The sequence below is a fragment of the Penicillium solitum genome (genome assembly GCF_028829755.1).
Source record: "Penicillium solitum strain IBT 25940 chromosome Unknown utg000009l_segment0_segment0, whole genome shotgun sequence".
Lineage (NCBI taxonomy): Eukaryota > Fungi > Ascomycota > Eurotiomycetes > Eurotiales > Aspergillaceae > Penicillium > Penicillium solitum.
The window spans coordinates 3,212,819-3,231,105 of record NW_027072128.1 but is presented as its reverse complement, the minus strand read 5'-3'; the positions used below and the strand labels follow the sequence as shown (position 1 = coordinate 3,231,105).

The following is an 18,287-nucleotide window of genomic DNA, read 5'->3' as shown; positions in this document are numbered from 1 at the left end:
CTGGCATCTCGAACAGGCCGATAGCGATCGTATATTGTACTATCTAATGCAGTGCACCAAAAATAACCTGTCGACGGAGAGATTGGTCTTAAAGGGCCTAGTCAGCGATCACTAGCCGGAAGGCGTGCCCTAGTGTCGCACATTTATTGTACTAATATTGCTACGTATTGACCCGCCACCTTTTAATACTTCGTACCCTAGCATAATACCCGCGAAGTGTGGCTAAATATTAAGCAGATGGTCATAATTATTTATGGAGACAGCATACCCCTTCTATTTGTTAAAGAAAATGGCTGGCTTGCACCTAGGGGAGGTGCTGGCGTCGATGGCTGGCATTAGTGTTTCTAGAACCCCATACAAGCTCTTCCATGATTATTTTTGGCTCCAGCCCCTGAATAGGGCGTTTACATGCAACGTTAAACACCGGCTCCCCACGGAAGGATTTCGATCTCCAGCTTACCATTGATTATCAAGGCGCGTCTTCTGATTACATATCCAGTGAAGCTGATCGCAAGACCTTGAGTTCTGATTTGATTTTCAGTATGGAGTAATTAGGGGGCTGTGACCCCCGCCCGGACGGACCCTCCACCGTCTATCTATCTATGTCATGATTGGCAGCCAATCCCAACCCCTGTTTTTGAGGTCTTACACCCATATACAACATACGGAGTACAAGGCACTGAAAGGGCCCGAGTGGTGATATGGTGATGTTATAATAATAATTTCTGTTTGAAAAGGCTTGGTGCGCCACACGGTTTGTACAACATACGGAATAATTGAATCAGCATATATGTATTATCGTAGCCAATTAAACCTGGGAAGGCCATGGGGTTCAAATAAGCAACCGGATTTTTCGCTATTTCGAATGAGCAATGCGGTGTATATCTTTATGACATGTACGGGGTAGATTTAAAGCTTTGCTGTTGTCCTCAGATAATAGTTGTGTACCGATAATAGCAATCTTACAACATATATATATTCATGTACCAACCATTGTACTTACATTGAAATATTGAATAACGTCAATATATACTCCATCCCTCATATTGAAACATATTCAGCAAACGCTAATTGTTGCTTAAATATTGCCTTTGGTTTTGTTTCTTTATGACGTTTTCGCTAGCAATTGTATAACATGAACCTATATTCCGCAGAGCGATACGAGAATAATATGTTCCAGTACAGAGTATATTACTTCACCTCTTCCTTCTATGATACCCTCTTTCCCTATATATCTATTGGGACTAGCAGAATAAATCCGCCAGAGGACTCTACGTAGTCACTTTTTGTATGGAGGGCTCACTCCATTCATTATTTATTTCTCTCATTTTTTATTATCTGAAGACCACATCATTTGCGCCCAACTTTTATTGAAGCTATTTTGCATAAATAATTGAAGTGAACAACGGATTATGTACTGTATAAATCTAGTTCGAGCTGGGAATGTTCACCAGTGATGTCAAGGCCCTCTACAGATACAGGGACGATTGATCTAACTTCTCGCCAACCATAAGAGTATATCCGGATCTCTAGTGAATATACTCAGATCAGATTCCAGATTTGCGTAACCAGCAAAGCAGGCAATATCCACCGTGTATTTGCTGGGAGGCAAGGGGACGCCGATCCTCATCGGAATAGCGATGGAATGGCCCCGATCAACGTCCCTCAGGAAAGTGTTGATCTAAGGGCCAATCCAACTTCGGCTATAAGCCACGCGGTACATTGTAGCGCCTCTATTTAGATCAGCATGCTTCGGAAGTTCATCCATTCCGAGTGAGGCTGTACGGCCACGTCGCCAGGAACAAACAGTACCTGCAGCAAGGAGGTCCAGCCTAACGGTGCTCGAGACCTCCGCGACTCTATTCATGCATTATTTTCGCATTAGATAGTCTCTAGGCTTCATGTGTTCTTTATGCTAATTATGGTAGGACATTGTCGAGCTGGAGCTATGTAGCTTGTCGTTGTTTCCCCCCTTCTCCCCCTCTTCCTGGTCTGGTATGTATGTGTACCTGCAAGTAACCCGTCTTTATTAAATAGTATTATTTACGGAATATGGCTTCCCTAGTGTCATTGTTTGGTGTGTAGCTTTATCTCTAGGACTTGGTTTCCACCTATCTCGGGTTGCTGCTAGGGCCTTGTATATATAAACGGTAGTTGACGTTTGTTTGTCTTTTTATAATACTAAATATTATCTATATATATAGATCGTATTAAGTCTTCAAATTTAGGGCTACGGGCCCTACAATAGTCCGTATTGATATTGGCAGAGCTTATTGGCGTTATTGATTCTATATATGAGTGGGCTGAACACAACTATACCTGCGTACATCATAGATTCTATACGGAAGTGCAGCTTCATCCATTGCATATTTGTATTGTGGCTGTTGTCCCTCGCCTCACAATATATAGCTTAATTCGGAGCAGTATGTGAATGAGATATTTATAAGTTAATATACTAGGATTCTAGGTTGATTTACTATTTGCTACGTGTTTTTCTTGTTTGTATATTGCCTACTGTCATTTATATATGCCGCTATAGTTGCGCCCGATATATAACCACAACTTAACAACAATCATAATTCTCCTCTTCTTCCTATAGCAATAAGTTTAAGAAACAATTGCTTGCATCACTATACTAATAATACGTAACATCAAGCAGCAAACAACATTAGAATTATTTAGGATATTGAAGTCTGGAGTGTTCTGGATGACGCGACAAATACGGTAGGACCACTATAAGAATATCATATGAGTGAACCAATGCACCAAATCCCATAAAATATGCCAACTGAACTCCTACATAGTGTAATCCACGAGTGGTTCTAACCTGGACTTCATATGGGCAGCCCTAAAGAGGTCTGTCAACCTTGGAACACTCGGGAAGTCCCGACGTTGGGAGGTCCACGGGCAGCGCTATGAGAATGTTTATTTTCTCACATTCAGTGCTCCAGGGCTGATTCATAATACAACAAATAGTGAATCCTTTACAACAACAGCCCGCACTACGACCTGACCTGCAAGCCGAGATATTAACGTGTGATTGAGGTGGCACATGGAGTTGCGGGTTGCTCACGTTGCCGTGCCAACGCATCCGTTGACAGCTCAACAGCCGGAGCAACATGGAACCAACCTTAAAAGAACAACGAAAATCACCGGCCTCCAGGACTGACCTGGTCAGCGCAGAAACAGTGTCTTATCTCATTTAGAGAGACTGTTATCATCATCACCATCAGCGCCCGTAAGGTCTCATTGACATATTAAAAACAACGGGATTGTGTATTGCCATTAAACAACATCGCGACCATGGCAAGGATAAACACAGCCAACCCCCTGGTGAAAACCACACCTCACAAAGAGACCGTCCCACGCAACATAGGGACATCCCACAACAATCCACTGCCTAGAGAGCCATGTTTCAATTTCAGAAACACAGCTAAGCACAATATGCCCATTAAGCCGCAAAGCCAGTCGCGACGGCAGGCAAATGGCTCAAGTGGATCGTTTGATATATTACCCGACAGCGATTCGGCATCGGAAAGTGAATGTGGACAGCACAGGTCTACCGGAAAGCAGCAAAAGCAAAGAACACTGGGACTCGCACGTGTGAACTCCTTACTCCTGCCAGCGAAGCGGAGACCGCGTCCAGCCATCCGAAGAGAGACCGAAGATTACGACAAGGAGAACGACGTGCCAGAATATGCTACGGATGGATATCGAACTCCAGATTTAACACCAACAAGGCCAAATGCCTCACAGCCTCCAAGAAGCAGGATGGAGTACACAGCCACAACACAGCCAGTGAATAACCACCAAGAAGAACAAGAGGAGTTCGAAAGTAGCGTTGAAGAAGAAGATAGTTCTGACTCACTAGATGGGTTCATTGTTAGCGACAATGACGAGCTTAGCTCCTTTGAGACATCAGATTCCGAGACACCCGACACAGAAGACGAACCTAGCCCGGCTCCATCACCTGTCAGGTCGCCAAGAAAGAGACTTGTGCGTGGGAGAAGACCAATATCAGAAGCGGAATCAAACACCGCTGCGGATGAGGAACCATCAGTGGAACCGACGAAGGCGGCGACAGAGCTGAAACGATCGATTGAGAAATCAAAGGCAGTCGCCCCAACACCTGAAAACTGCACACCAAATCTTGCAACTAGATTCAAATCTACATCCCCTGCGCGTAAGGTGGAGGTACCTAAGCCACGTGTTGAATCAAGCTATCCTCTTCATTTCGGCCTCCACAACACCAACGACCTCATCCAGCACCTTGAGGATCTTGATCTGGACAGCGACAATGAATCTACATCGCAAACACAACCCGAACATTCCAAGTAAGTACGCGCGGGACCGGCATTAATATGCCCTTCTAGCCCCACAGCAATACTTCGTACTAACTACTTCTCACAGCTCAGAATCAGAGAATGAACTACCATCGAAAGTATACCCAAGTCACAAAAACCTACCGCCGGTCACACCGTCGCACGCAAAAGCTCACATTTCCCCCAATCGCGCTCTCAAATCGGTTGATAGCTCGCCGGGAATGGCTATTCCCACGACCCTAAAGGCCAAGAAACAGGCCGAGGCGGCGCGGAAACGTGAGATCCGCGCCCAACTTGCCGAATTCAACCAAAGGAAGATCGGCTTTGCCGAAGAGTTCCTCCGGCACCTTGACAATGCCTTCGATAACCAGATTTCTCGCATGACCGAGGAAACCGGCGGCATCAAGATCATCTGGACGAAGAATTTCAGAAACACCGCTGGCCGAGCAACCGTACGTTCAGAAAGATTCCTTAGAGGAGAAGCTGGCGTAGAAGAACCCGGGAAACGGCGTAACTATGCCACCATTGAGCTCTCCGAGAAAGTCCTAGACACCGAAGACAAGATCCTCTGCACGATGACACACGAATACTGCCACCTCCTCGATATCTTGGTCACTGAAAACAGAGCCAAGGGAACGGCCCAGCACGGTGCCAGCTTCAAGCAGTGGGGTGACCGATGCGTCCGCGCACTGGAAGGTCATCCCATCTACGGGGGCCGGGTTAAGGTCACGACTAAGCATACTTACGAGATCAACCACAAATACATCTGGGCCTGCAAGGTCCAGGATTGCGATTTCAAGGTCGGGAGACACTCGAAGAGTGTTGACCCAAAGCGTCAGTTCTGTGGCCGTTGCAGGGGTGTTCTCGAGCAGATCCAGCCGGTGCCTAGGGCTGTGGCTCCAAGGGCTGTGGCGCCCAGGAGGCCTGTTGTCAAGGCGATTGTTGCGGGTGAGCAGAAGGAGATTGCGTTCATCGATCCTTGATATCTACTGGACCGGTTATGCTTGTAAATATCTGAGTATGACCAGTGGGGTTATCAATGAGCACAATAATGAATACATGAGTTTCTGACTATTTATTGAATTTTCTGGGATAATAGTTCCATGTCGGTGTTTCTTGTGAAGTAAACAACTTAGAATTGTTGGTCCCACCAGCCTATTGTGATTTCAAATCAATTACTTAAACCTGCATTCAAACATGCTACGATAGAAACAGATCGAAACTGAAGAATTTAAACAGCGAATATGTAAACCTCCACCGGTGGCGCGGTGACCACCCTGGAGGTATTGATGAAGCTTACGCTGTCGACCAATCAGACCAAGCCAGGTTTCTTAAGGTTGTCCGCTTCGGGTTTAGTCTCCGCAAAGCTTCCATAACATAGATATCAAGATATCGAGTGCGATGGCGAGTCAGAATTTTGAAGGCTATATAAATAGGAGTCTTTCTGCTTGGAAAGGATCATAGAAACAATCATTCTTCTTTTTCATATTCTCACACCTTGACCCAGTTCCCATAATGGCTTTTGGATACAAGAAAGTCTTGATCATTGGTGCCACCTCCGGGATTGGCAAAGCCCTGGCTGACAAAGTCGTCCAAAATGGATCAAAATTAATTGTCGCCGGTCGCAGGAAGGAGAACCTCGATGAGATCGTCCAGCGATATGGCACTGACAAGGTCTCTGCAAAGGCATTTGATGTCATGCAGCTTGAGCAGGTAAGGTCACCCATGCCATGTGAGATATGCCCCCAACTAACGTCCAACGAAAACAAAGATCCCACAATTTGCCTCAGAGATCATCTCGGAGAACCCCGATCTGGACTGCATCTTCGTCAACTCGGGTATCCAACGACCCTTCGACTTCTCTAAGCTGGAGACTGTCGATTTGGACATCTTCGACCAAGAACTGATCACGAACTATACATCCGCGGTCCGCATAGCCAAAGCATTCATCCCACACCTGCAGAGCCAGAAGACCGCAACAGCCATCGCATTCACGACGTCGCAAATGGCGCTCGTGCCCATGATGCGATGCCCGAATTACGGCGCTTCCAAGGCTGCTCTGCACCATTTCATTCTTGCTCTCCGCACTCAGTTGCAGAATGGTCCTGGGGATGTGAAGGTTCTGGAGATTTATCCTCCGGCTGTGCAGACTGAGCTTCATGATACTAAGCATCAGCCTGATTTGAAGGATGGTCATTTGATTGGGATGCCGTTGCAGGAATTTGTCGATGAAGTTTGGGATCGGATCTCAGAAGGCGAGGATCAGATTCCTGTCGGGTCTGCGAGAGACATTTACAATGCGTTCGAGGTTAAGAGGCAGGAGTTGTATCGGGATATGACGGAGTTGCTTTCCGGGTTGTTAAAGCAGTTTTTGAGGTAGGAGCTTTGATGTTTTAGATGCATACAAAGATTAGATCTTTATAGATATGTGACTCACGTTATATCATCTTCCTTCTCAGCTGTCGATATAAGAGTTCACAGGTGGGGATGGAATTGAAGAGACAGCTTGCCCTTTACAAGCTGCCAGTATCAACCCACTGAAACAAGAAACATCATGAACACGACCCGCAGCCAATCCATTTGACCACTCATTTAATGAAACCATGGAGCCCTCAGAGTCCGAGAGTGCATCTTGCCACGCTGTCTCAGAATTCTCATCCCACAAATTCGTCCGTAAATCAAACGGCAAAGAGTCTATAAACGGTGTCCGAACTGTATAGTTCCTCGTATTCAACGAGTAAGCACTGCGTATCATGAAGCAGACAATAATCGTCCGTCGAACACTCTCAGCAAGGAGCCAAGCACATCGGGGACTGAGGGTTCGCGGAAGTTGAATAGGCGCTTGTTGCCACAGTTTCCCAGCGATTCCCACCAGCATATCACTGATCGCTTCTGAATATGGAGATGCATTGCCGTCTTCATTGAGAACCAACATACATTGGATCAACACCAATGCTTGACTGCATGCCAATAGTTCTTCAAATGTCGCAGCGTGGCTTAGTCGGCGACATAGGTCTGCTGAGTATTGCCGGAGCATTGATAACAGAGTAACGCTCACGCGACCCGTTTGCCCGGTTTGCATATTATGTCTGCAGATATTGTGGACCTCACGAACAGGGGTTGGCAGACCATTTGGATAAAGATCAGGGTGAATGAAAAGCGTCTTCCTGGTTTCTGCAAAATTGACCGGTAAATCCCGCAACCCGGCAACCAGAAATTGAATGATATTTCGATCATATTCTTTCGCGATTTCTAATTGCAGGGGTGCATGTATTTGTGGCGCGGGAGTCGCGTTCACAATTGAGCGATTAGGGCCCAGATACCGACCAGAAGATGGTGTTTGAGTAGTTTGTATTGTAAGAGGTGTATTGACATATTCACAGTTGATGTTTTTGCCCAGACACCTGCTGCATTGGGGCCAGCCTTGGTCACATCGCCGCTTGCCTTTGATGCAGGCTTGGCATGACCTGCGTAATGTCACTTGCTTTGAACGATCAACAGGCATTGCTCGGGTGCTGGGCTACAGGTATGCCGAGGTTAAAAATACAAGTTGTTGATCAATTCTGACTTTCCAAGAGCAATTCCGAGGTCTCACTGGCCCGCCACCGTTGAGATTAGTAATATCATCGTGCCACCTGGGCACACCTGGGCAGGTTCATGTCAAATCAACATAGGGATACTTGCATGTCGTGTTTCAACTATAATATATGCAAGAAAACAGACACTTTGGGAATGACAACAAACTAATATTGTTTGCCTGAATTTCAAGGCATCGACATCACTTTTTAAGCCCGTGAACGAATGCGAACTCGGCAGCTTTCTTATCCCGTGAACACGCCTGCGGCTGGGAAGATGGCAGCGAACATACTCGGCATATTCAAATAAGCGCTTGTCCGGATCAAGAATTAGGGTTACCACTACCTCTTTTGGAGTTTGAAATAATGTTGACAATAACACTGCTTCGGGTGCCAGCCCCCAAATTACACCAATCGCGTTGGTTCTCTGCCGGAACTAAGAACCACTTGACGGCATCAAAAAAGAGGAGACTGAAGGCTCCACCTCTCAACTTAGCGAACTGATAGAGAGAAAAAAAAAAGACCAATAAGCAGTTTTTATGGGCTAATAGTAGGTTTGAGTATAATGAAGCCGTGCGTTGCTGGTTCGCATATTTCATATCAACGCCGGGATTAGCCTGAAGGGATTAGTCTTGGGAGTTGTGCAGCTTAGGGTTCATCCATGCCCCATTCGGATGTGACTATACAGTGCCGAGAAGATAAGTCCCACCAATTTCTACTTGCAGCCCGTTTTATCCTACAGAAATACGTGGCATCCCTTGCTTCTGAGGTAGATCCTATTACTTACGGCTTATATCGAGCTGAGTATTTCTCACGAGAGCCTAGATATCTTTTATCTTACTTTCTGTGTGCCCCTCGAAATATTCATCTAGTACTCAGAGCGAGAAACAATGTCAAACTTCACAGAGAGGACGGACAATTATCCGAATTTGAGTCGTCCGCTCGGATCAATGAGACCAGAGTATGATGTCGTGATTATAGGATCTGGCTATGGCGCTGGAGTAGCGGCAAGTCGAATGGCTCGAGCAGGGAAGAGCGTCGCGGTGCTAGAACTTGGCTGGGAAAGAAGATGTACGGATCGAGAGGCTTCAATGAAAATACCCATCACTAACATTCCCATAGCTGGTTCATTTCCACTTACGTTCTCTCAATGTCTGAAAGATATGAGCATCTTGGGGAGTACTGCAAAGAGCTCCTTCATCTCAAAGTGGCTATCGTCTAGAGACCCCACGCGGCTTTTTCAAGTATTTTTGGGCGATGGACAGCATTCTTTTGCAGCTCATGGTAGGTGGAACTCATGCCCCCGGAATTCATGAATAGCAAAATCCAACAGCTTTTTTTGTTTGGAATCATAGGACTTGGAGGCTCTTCATTGATCAATGCCGGAGTTTTCTTAAAAGCGGATGAAAGAACACTTCAGATGAGTCCATGGCCGTCGGAGATCAAGGACGATCCATCTACGCTCGATGAATGTGAGTTATCTATGCATATGGGGGACATTTCATAACCTATAACTAAATGTAGACTACACGCGCGCCGAAACAATGTTGCAACCTTCCACATATCCGAAAAGTTCAACCCCAAGCAAACTCGAGCATCTTCAAGGAGAGTCAAGATGGCTTGGAGAGAAGAATAATTTCTATCGAGTACCGCTGACCATCTTTTTCCATAATGGCCGCAACAAGGCAGGTGTCCCCATGCAGGCAAATAGACAATCAGGCTATGAGTGCACTGGTCTCAATGATGGTTCAAAAAACTCAGTGGCGACGACTTATCTTGCAGATGCCTGGAATTGGGGAGCTGAGATATTCTGCGGATGTGAAGTTCAATTTTTAGAAAAGTTGGACGGAGGAGGCTACACTATACACTTCGCCTGGCATGGCAGTGGGAGGTCGGTGTTTGCGGATCATTTCAAGGAACAACTCTTTTGGGTCAAAGCAGTAAGTACTGTATACACTTTAGAAATGGAGCATCTCAACTCACTCTGTCTACTTCAATAACAGAAGGAATTCTGCTTCCTTGGTGCTGGTGCTCTAGGAACCACTGAAGTCTTGCTTCGGTCAAAGCAGCACGGCCTCCATATGTCACCGCTTGTTGGAAGAAACCTCTCTGGGAATGGCGATCTTTTGATATTCGGTACGTCCTTCTCCAGAATATGAATCCTGAGCAATTTGATTTACAGATTCAAGGTTACAATGGTGGTGCCAATATCAATGGCATCGCCCGTGAATCTTCGCATGCTCCCCCTGGAACAACCGTCACTGCCGTTATTGATAATCGAGTCGTGGATCCACTGAAAAATCCCCTGTCTGGATACGTTATCCAAGATGGTTGCATTCCTGAGATGTTCAATCCAGTAATCCAAATCATGCTAACCCTGCAGACCATAAAGAGCCAGGCGCTGTGTTGTCTTTGGAACCCTCGCCAAGAAACCAGGAAGACCATTGCCTCTCTCAAGACTCTCCTATTTGGCCCGTATACATACAATGGATCTCTCCAGCGGACTTCAACTTATCTTGTGATGTCTCATGACAGCAACGAGATAACGTTGACCTTGAAGGAAGATCAATTGTGCTTGAGGGGTCCGGCAGAAGGTCGATCTGAGCATTTCAAATGGATAAAGAAGACGTTCAAGGAGCTTTTTGCTCGCACAGGAGCAAATATGGGATTTTCATATTATTACGGTAAGGGTTAATAAAGGCCACCACAAAGCCACGCTAAACATAGCCAAAGGTCGCCACCAGGAGGAAGTTACAGTCCATCTACTTGGAGGAGCCAACATGAGCAACGATGGAACAGGGTACGGGGGTGTAACGAATCATCTAGGAGAGGTCTTTAGTGGCTCTAATAGTGAAGTATACAACGGCCTCGTGTGCTGTGATGCATCTGTTATCCCGACGGCCCTAGGTATGTTGAAAGGAAAGGTTTTACGGCCATGTGCTGATTCTGACAGGCGTGAACCCGCTGGCTACAATATCTGCCCTTTCCGAACGATCCGTCAACTTGATCACCGAGAGATCTGGATTGGCAATTGATTTGGAGACCAACAATCAACCTTTGAATGCATACAGCAAGCCTAGTGTGTCATGGGATTCACAAGGCCAACAAGACACCAAGAAAGGACCCCAGTCCATAGGATGGCAGTTCACAGAGATTATGCATGGGTACATTAGTATGGGGTCGGAGATCGGAGACTTTGCACTTTCTGAGAGGGTAGGAAAAGGCTCATCTTGCGCGATGCAGATATTTCTTACGATCGAACTCTGCCGACGCAGAGGTAAGAAATTGAGAGAGCCCTCTAGCAGTAGAATGCTCACATGTATAGATTTACAATACCAAGGAACATGCACCGGGACGATTTCTTGTTACGCATTATCCAGAGCCGCACTCAAGATTGTCGATGGGACGGTGGAATTTTTCACGCCATTAGAAGAGAATGCCGAATCATCAGCCATTTCATATCACCTGAGGCTTCTTTCGGTAGAAGGCATACAGTACCGCCTGGAAGGTCACAAGCTCATCGACTCGAACATAGCGTTCTCCGTCAGAAAGACCTGGGAAGCGACAACTACGGTGAACGTCAATATCACTCGACTGGACGGGACAAATGTTGGGGCAGGGGCCCTTCATATCTCATTACTAGACTTCAAAAAGCAGATGAGAACATTTCGCACGACAAGAGTCTTCCAGATCAGTCTTATCGTGGCTTTGATGTGGTTTTTACTTTCTTTTGTGTACCATATCAGTCTCTTCTTCTTTCGCCCTTTCGTCCACATGCGCTTCCCTCAGATCCCAACCAAAGCCACTGATTCAAAACAACCACCTTCTACCTCTTGCAATATCACAACAAGCGATGGCGTACAGGTACGCCTTGATACATACGACCCAATTCCTATACAAAAGGAAGGCGAACCAGGACCCAACTCCAACCTTTCACCAGTCCTGGTTTTACCCGGCGTCACCGGGGTCGGCGCAATGCATAATTTGTTTTCACTGCCGTTCTTGCGCTGCAACATGGTTGAGTATTTCACGCAGCGTGGATACCGATGCTACGCACTCACTCCTCGTTGGGGAAGTGATCCCGCCGTTGCTCAGAGAAGCACTGTCTTCGATTGCCGTCTTGATGTTGCTGCTGCAATAGCTTACATTCGTGACAGAGAGCGGCAGAAGCCCTATGTGGTAGCCCATTGCCAAGGCTCTGTGGCTCTCTGCATGGGACTGCTGGATGGAACTATCCAGAGTAGTCAACTTCTCGGTGTTACTGCCAACTCAGTCTTCATGAACCAGGTCTTTGGGTATTGGAATTCCCTCAAAGGGAGAACGACTCTGCTGATCCAACTGTACGAATTATTGGCTGGGAATTACTTCCCGATAGTCACCAGTGTTAAGAGTGTTCCTTTGCAACGATTACTCGACACTCTCCTTCATTTCTATCCTGTTGGCCAGCCGAAAGACCTCTGCACGTCTACGGCGTGTCGCCGGACATCTTTCGCTTTTGGGTTGCTGTGGAATCATGAGAACCTTGATATGGGTCTTCATGACAATATTCACCAATTTTTCGCGGGGACCCATACAAAGCTCATGAAGCAAGTGGTTCGCAGTGGAACTCGGGGAGTCTGCTTGGATAATGATTCTTGTCCCCTTTTGACACCTGAGAATTTGCAACGGCTGCAAGGATTACCGATTCTCTTTGTTACGGGTACGGAGAACCAAGTATTTAGTCCTGAGTCTACCCTCAAGGACTATGAGTTGTTGCGACGACAATTTGGCGAGAGACTTTATCGCAGATTTCTAGCCGAGGGATACGGGCATCTTGATCCTATTATGGGAAAACATGCGGCCGAGGATGTATATTGGAGGATCTTTGCGCATTTGGAATGGTGCACCAAAGAGATGGAGGATATTGGTTTGCAAGCCACCGAATGACGAGAGAGATAATCATTGAAGTTGAAGGGAGACACATAGGGCTATACCGCCGCGGCTCTGCAGGAATTTAAATGCCCACCCCCTTGAAGCCCTTCAAGGCCTCTTCAGCGACCTTTCTGATCTGTACTTTGATTCAGATGGCGAGAAGACAACTGATTGGGCCTTTGCAACACTGGAGAACTGGACAGCTCCAAAATGAAGCTACGTATATAGCTCATATAACCTACTACCACTCCAGCCCTGGCCAAGTGAATCCTGCAGTCTGCTACATCCAAAAGTGGATCAATTAGACTACTCCGCTAAAAATCCTCATCAACCAATAAAATCGACGAATCTATACTCGTGTGTGGGCCCCCAATCACTCACAGTCGCTTGGATAACCTCGCTGCCCTTACATTCCCGGGAGGCGAATCAAACGACCCACAAGCTACGAACCAAACTTGCGCCATAATGGATCGAAGAATTTGCCGTCGAAACCGACGTGAAACCCCCCAAAAGCGCACCTAGACATACCCAAAGCACCAACCCATCATGTCCAAAGTCGTATATATCACCACGGAACCTTCAGACCGGATTCGCGTAAAAGGAATCACCCAGACACCCGATTGGATCCACCCGCAGCTAATCGAAAGCACCGACGCGCTCAAAGGCCGCCAATTCCGCGTTTCCGGTCCCATCCCCAAAGGCGCCTGTCTCCTCGTCGATTCCCCCTACGCAGTCATTCCCGTCGTCGACGAACCCGCCCACAACGACAGTCTCATCTGCAGCAATCCTGCTTGTAATCGGCCGGCACCTTGCCACGCCCGGACTTCATGTCCGAATGCCTGTATCCCGGATGTGACGTGGTGCGGAAACACATGTCGTGACGCAGATAGTCTTCGACATGGGTTTGAATGCGCTTGGCTTAAACGCTATGCGGGGACTATTCGGTCTAAATGGAGTGAATATGATTTTGGCATGCTGTGGGTGATTCTTCGGTTGCTTGCTGCACGATATTGTCAATTGCATGATGGGAAAAATGTCGGTGTTGAGTCGACGGGGCATTGGAAGCATGGATGGAGTGGTATTGAATCGCTCTGTGGTTCTAAGGATACATGGCCTCATGACATGGTCCGATCTTGGTCTGCTCTTGTGAAGAAGTATTTGAAGAGTAGTCCTACTCTTCCCCATGAGATGAGTGCAGATCGTGTTCTTCATCTCATTTGTCAGGAAGAGGCAAACTCATTTGGTCTTTACCCACGAGAAACAGGCATTTTCCCCCTGCCGAACCCTCCTGTTGACAGGGGGGAGCAATTCGCTGCTGCGGTTTATCCCACTGCGGCAATAGCTAACCATTCGTGTCTGCCAAATGTAAGTGGAATTCTTTCCCTGGGGGTGAATTTGTCAAAGTAAATACTAATTCACCACCAGATCATCCATAAAGCTGATGATAAAGGCCGCATGGTCTTTACCGCCTCCCGCGACATATTTCCGGGCGAGGAATGTTGCATCTCGTACTTCGACTTGACACAATATACCGATCTCACTTCACGTCGCGAGCATCTTCGGAAATCGTTCCGTTTTGTGTGCCAGTGTGAACGATGTGTTTCTGAAGAATCCGCAGAGGAATCAACAGAATGGACTGCAATGCCAATGATGGATATGTGAAAATGACTGACTATAAAATGACTAGATCTATAGAAACTTACTAGATAGCACTATACCACAATACAACCCGTGTCTTTAAACATATAAGCTTGCAAGTCAATTGTTTTATTTCTATCTACCCTAAAGCGCAAATGGCACTTGTTCCATATCCCAAGCCTCTAGCTATTACAGCCGTATCCTCCCAATAAAATCCCCATCCCAATCCCAATCCCAATCCACGATCTGTCATCCAAATCCATACAAAAAAGACATCTAAACAAAGAGACCCCAATCTCCAATCTCCAATCTCCCAATCAAAGCCCCAATAGTCTCCTCCGCAACAACCTCCTCAAGCGACAAACCCCTAGGGTCGCCACTCTTATCAAACTCCTCATGAGGCACATTAAAGAAAACCAACAAATCCGTCTCCTGCGCCTCAAGCCTAACAAGCAAGAAATGACACGTCAACCTCGAAACCTGCGGCAAACCGTTAGAATCCCCATTCGTCTGCGCACCCAACACCCCGGAGTCCGCAACACCAGCAGCAGACCCATCAACAGACGCAGGGACACGTCCACCGCTACCACGCACCGGCGTCGTGAAGGAGACAACGCCACGATACGACTTGATAGCGGAAGCGGGGGTAGGCGAGGACGAAGCAAGTTGGACTTCGACGCGCGTGGGCGACGTGATAACTTGCATGGTGTCGCCTTCATCGCAGAGATCGTGCAGGTGGTACAGGGCGGCTGCTTGGTCGACTGTTTCTGCGGTTGCGGATGCTGCGCTACCGCTGCCTGGGGCGGCGGTGGGTTGTTGGTGGTTGAGCGCGGCGAAGGTGTTTAGAGCTTCGGCTTGCGGGACGCGCTGGTTGATTTCGATGATTAGGTTGGAGAGGGTTGTTGGTGAGAGCCATAGCTCTTGGTGGTCGGGGACCTCGCGGAGGGTGCTGGGATTGGGTGTTAGTTTTGGGGGTTTATGTTTGATTGGGATGTTCTGGGATGGGATTGGGAATGGATTGAAGGAATAAAAAGGGAATTTGATGCATAGGAAGGTTGTATACTAACCTCGAATCGATCCAGCCTTGGGGCACGACGCCGCGAATGGCTCCGCCGAAGAAGTCTTGCTCTGTGAATTGAGACATGATGGAATTGATATGTTGTGATTGTAAGATGAATGAGTTTTTTTTTATCTTTTTTCTTTTTTCTTTCTTCTTTCTTTTTGAAAGGATGTTCTGCTGGTCGTGCAAGATCAAATCCAAATTCTTCGAGATAAATTTGCGGATTTTTTCGCCGGTCCGTTTTTGTTTTTTTGTTTGAAGTTCAACAATGTAGAAGAAGACAAGCAATATTGGAGAGTAGCACTGATTGACCGAGACTATATAGTTCCAGAATGGAGAAACCTTTTAGGTAGACGAGCAGACGTGCATGAGGCAACAAGTGCGGGCGGGTGTTTTCCGCCCAATGACGTTGGGCGGTTTGGCGATTTGGCGGGGTGTTGACTCAAATATACGAAACTACGAGCTACGAGCTATATTAACTGGATTTTGAGTCAAAAATATGAGAAATTTGAGTAATGATAGCTGTAATCCTTGATTTCATTCAAATAGAAAGACGAAGTAAATCCCCTTTGAGAGCGGAGTCAGTCGGGATTCGCTATTCACTCAAATAGTTCCTCCACATAACGGTCCAGCTCGACCAGCTTGAAGCGGTCTCCCCACCGAGTCCGAAACTCCTTCTTTCGGTAAGCATAGCTGGTTCCCTGCAGGAAGCTCACAAGCTCAACATTCCAGCCGCGCTGCAGCGCGCGCTCGACCATCTTCATGAATCCACCAGAGAACTCGGCCACGGCCGCATCCCCCGTCGCCAAAACAATAGTCGCGGGATCTTTCGTGTCCAAAAGACTCTCCAAGATCTTCAGGTGCAGAATTTCGTCCACACCCTGCTCGACCCATCGCTCTCCAGAGGCAGCGACCGTTTCAGGACCGCTAGATGCACCCTGAGAAATGGAGCCATGGTTTTTCCAGGACTTGTTATTGCGACGGGGGGTGACGGTCTTCGCCTTGTGCACACGCTCGAGGATACTGGTTTCGTAGCCGAGCCTCTCGGCTTCTTCGACTGAGGGAAGACGATCCGAGCCGACCAAGACTCTCTTGGCGGTCTGGCGGCCGCGTTCCATGATCAACGAGAGGTTAGCAAAAGACATGTGAACGCGACGGATTCGACTCGAGAGAGGGATATTTCGCGAGGTTTTCACCGCATCGTGAAATCCCACCATGATCTGAGATGAATTAGCTTGAGATGAGCTTTTTGGTAGAGGGGGGACTGAAATGTACATTTGACATATCAACAAAGATATGAATGGGAAGCGAATCAATACTCTCGATGGGACGGTGCTGCGAAATCTGCCCTACTTGAGACACGATTTTGGCATAGGCGGGAAACTGGCCGAGGAGTCTGGCAATCAAGGTGGCTCTTCGGTCCGCGGCCGATAGATGCAGGGTAGACCGTACACGAGCACCTCCAGAAGCAAGGCCTTGGATGGTGTCGGCATTCAGTATCCAGTCATTATCCTCGAATGATGACGGCGGGGTATCATAACGGCGAGTCTTCGCGCCAAGCGTGCCGACTTGAGATGGTACAAATTGGATGGCCACAGGTTCTTCGGAAATGGGATGATCGAACACAATGCTTGTGTCCGATTCAAGCCCAGCACTTTCTTCAGACGTGATTGGATTGTTGCACGTGTTTTTCTGGAAATATTTTCCGCGAGACCGAGACTTGGGTTTTGCCGTGGGAGTATCACTTGGATCACCAACTCTGGCTCTAGCAATCGTCTCTGGCGGGGTCCGTGGAATACCAAATTTCACATTGGTACTAGTTCCAGAAGGCTCATGAACAGAGGTCCGCCTCAAGATAGTGAATGATTGACCCTCAAAATCGATAGGAACCCCCACCGCGTGGGCTTTTGGGCGAGAAGAAGAATGGGAAGTATAGCCAGTGGCGGTGTCCTTTAGGACCCGGGGATTTGGCTTGTTGATGGTTCGAGAGGTGTTGGACAAAACGGGGGCAGATGTTTCAATTCCAGGGGAACCGGGGAATGAGACCTTTTTGGCCGGTATTTCCACTGAGGTAGAAGGCAGTCCTTCAAGTGATGACCGAACCTTCTTCAGCTCAGACTTGGTGGTCTTTGCAGTCCCTAAAGTCGGTGCGACGACCGCAGGAGCGGGGCTCCCGTTGAAAAGCTCCCAAAGAGCACCAAAGTCACCAAGCTTTGGGTTACTCCGCTTAGAGATAATATCCACAAGCCTACCATTGGTGGTGTAACAAGGATCACCCTTGGCTTGTGGTTCACCAAGCGAGGGGATTGTAGATTCATTGTGGCGACTAGGTTTCGCAGTGCAGCCATCGACAGGCGACCGTAGTAGGTCATGCACTGGAGTGAAGTCCCAGTTTAAAGGGATAGGGGAGTCCGATGCAGTCATTGATAGCTGATGAACAGATGTAACGGGTGTGTAACAGGTTCGTGTGTTCGAGTTTGGATGGTAGCAAATGAAAGAATGATGAATTCAACGTCTTGTCACCAAGATAACGATCCAGTTGATAATCACAGAGAACGAGACGATAATGCATGAAGAAGCACAAATCTTAGCCACATAGTGAGTTAGAATGAAAGGATGAGGAATTAAACAAACAAGCTGATCGGAGATGGACGACCTCAGTTGATGCCCAAACAGGTGACGGAGGCGGTGGGTGGTTCTGCCAATTCTGGTTGACCGCCTGATACTGTTTGTTCCAAATTAGGCTTAGTTGTCCCTGGAGGTGTGGGGTCCATATTGTAT

General features: G+C 47.4%; 7 protein-coding genes across 7 annotated transcripts; 4 read left to right on the top strand and 3 right to left on the bottom strand.

Moving 5' to 3' along the window:
- Positions 1 to 3,444: 3,444 nt before the first annotated feature.
- On the top strand, positions 3,445 to 5,305 carry N7455_012316 (uncharacterized protein; the record flags this gene model as incomplete). The annotated part of the gene is made up of 2 exons (XM_040952542.2): positions 3,445 to 4,334; positions 4,411 to 5,305. 2 exons carry the CDS (start codon positions 3,445 to 3,447, stop codon positions 5,303 to 5,305), a joined length of 1,785 nt encoding a protein of 594 aa, XP_040816831.2.
- Positions 5,306 to 5,837: 532 nt separating this feature from the next.
- Positions 5,838 to 6,702, top strand: N7455_012315 (putative short-chain dehydrogenase/oxidoreductase; the record flags this gene model as incomplete). The annotated part of the gene is made up of 2 exons (XM_040952771.2): positions 5,838 to 6,035; positions 6,094 to 6,702. The coding sequence occupies 2 exons, from the start codon at positions 5,838 to 5,840 to the stop codon at positions 6,700 to 6,702; spliced, it is 807 nt and encodes a 268-aa protein (XP_040816714.2).
- Positions 6,703 to 6,777: 75 nt separating this feature from the next.
- On the bottom strand, positions 6,778 to 7,827 carry N7455_012314 (Zn(II)2Cys6 transcription factor domain-containing protein; the record flags this gene model as incomplete). Its single annotated transcript, XM_040952881.2, has 1 exon — positions 6,778 to 7,827. One exon carries the CDS (start codon positions 7,825 to 7,827, stop codon positions 6,778 to 6,780), a length of 1,050 nt encoding a protein of 349 aa, XP_040816811.2.
- Positions 7,828 to 8,787: 960 nt separating this feature from the next.
- On the top strand, positions 8,788 to 12,823 carry N7455_012313 (uncharacterized protein; the record flags this gene model as incomplete). Its single annotated transcript, XM_040952580.2, has 9 exons — positions 8,788 to 8,968; positions 9,020 to 9,181; positions 9,253 to 9,369; positions 9,422 to 9,837; positions 9,901 to 10,033; positions 10,087 to 10,581; positions 10,631 to 10,804; positions 10,851 to 11,174; positions 11,223 to 12,823. The coding sequence occupies 9 exons, from the start codon at positions 8,788 to 8,790 to the stop codon at positions 12,821 to 12,823; spliced, it is 3,603 nt and encodes a 1,200-aa protein (XP_040816943.2).
- A 531-nt stretch (positions 12,824 to 13,354) lies between these two features.
- N7455_012312 (SET domain-containing protein) lies at positions 13,355 to 14,470 on the top strand (the record flags this gene model as incomplete). The annotated part of the gene is made up of 2 exons (XM_040952811.2): positions 13,355 to 14,173; positions 14,234 to 14,470. The coding sequence occupies 2 exons, from the start codon at positions 13,355 to 13,357 to the stop codon at positions 14,468 to 14,470; spliced, it is 1,056 nt and encodes a 351-aa protein (XP_040816975.2).
- Positions 14,471 to 14,722: 252 nt separating this feature from the next.
- mog1 (Ran GTPase-binding protein MOG1) lies at positions 14,723 to 15,590 on the bottom strand (the record flags this gene model as incomplete). The annotated part of the gene is made up of 2 exons (XM_040952590.2): positions 14,723 to 15,395; positions 15,514 to 15,590. The coding sequence occupies 2 exons, from the start codon at positions 15,588 to 15,590 to the stop codon at positions 14,723 to 14,725; spliced, it is 750 nt and encodes a 249-aa protein (XP_040816821.2).
- A 428-nt stretch (positions 15,591 to 16,018) lies between these two features.
- Positions 16,019 to 17,930, bottom strand: N7455_012310 (NYN domain-containing protein; the record flags this gene model as incomplete). The annotated part of the gene is made up of 2 exons (XM_040952536.2): positions 16,019 to 16,726; positions 16,782 to 17,930. The coding sequence occupies 2 exons, from the start codon at positions 17,928 to 17,930 to the stop codon at positions 16,106 to 16,108; spliced, it is 1,770 nt and encodes a 589-aa protein (XP_040816768.2). The 3' UTR covers positions 16,019 to 16,105.
- Positions 17,931 to 18,287: the final 357 nt, after the last annotated feature.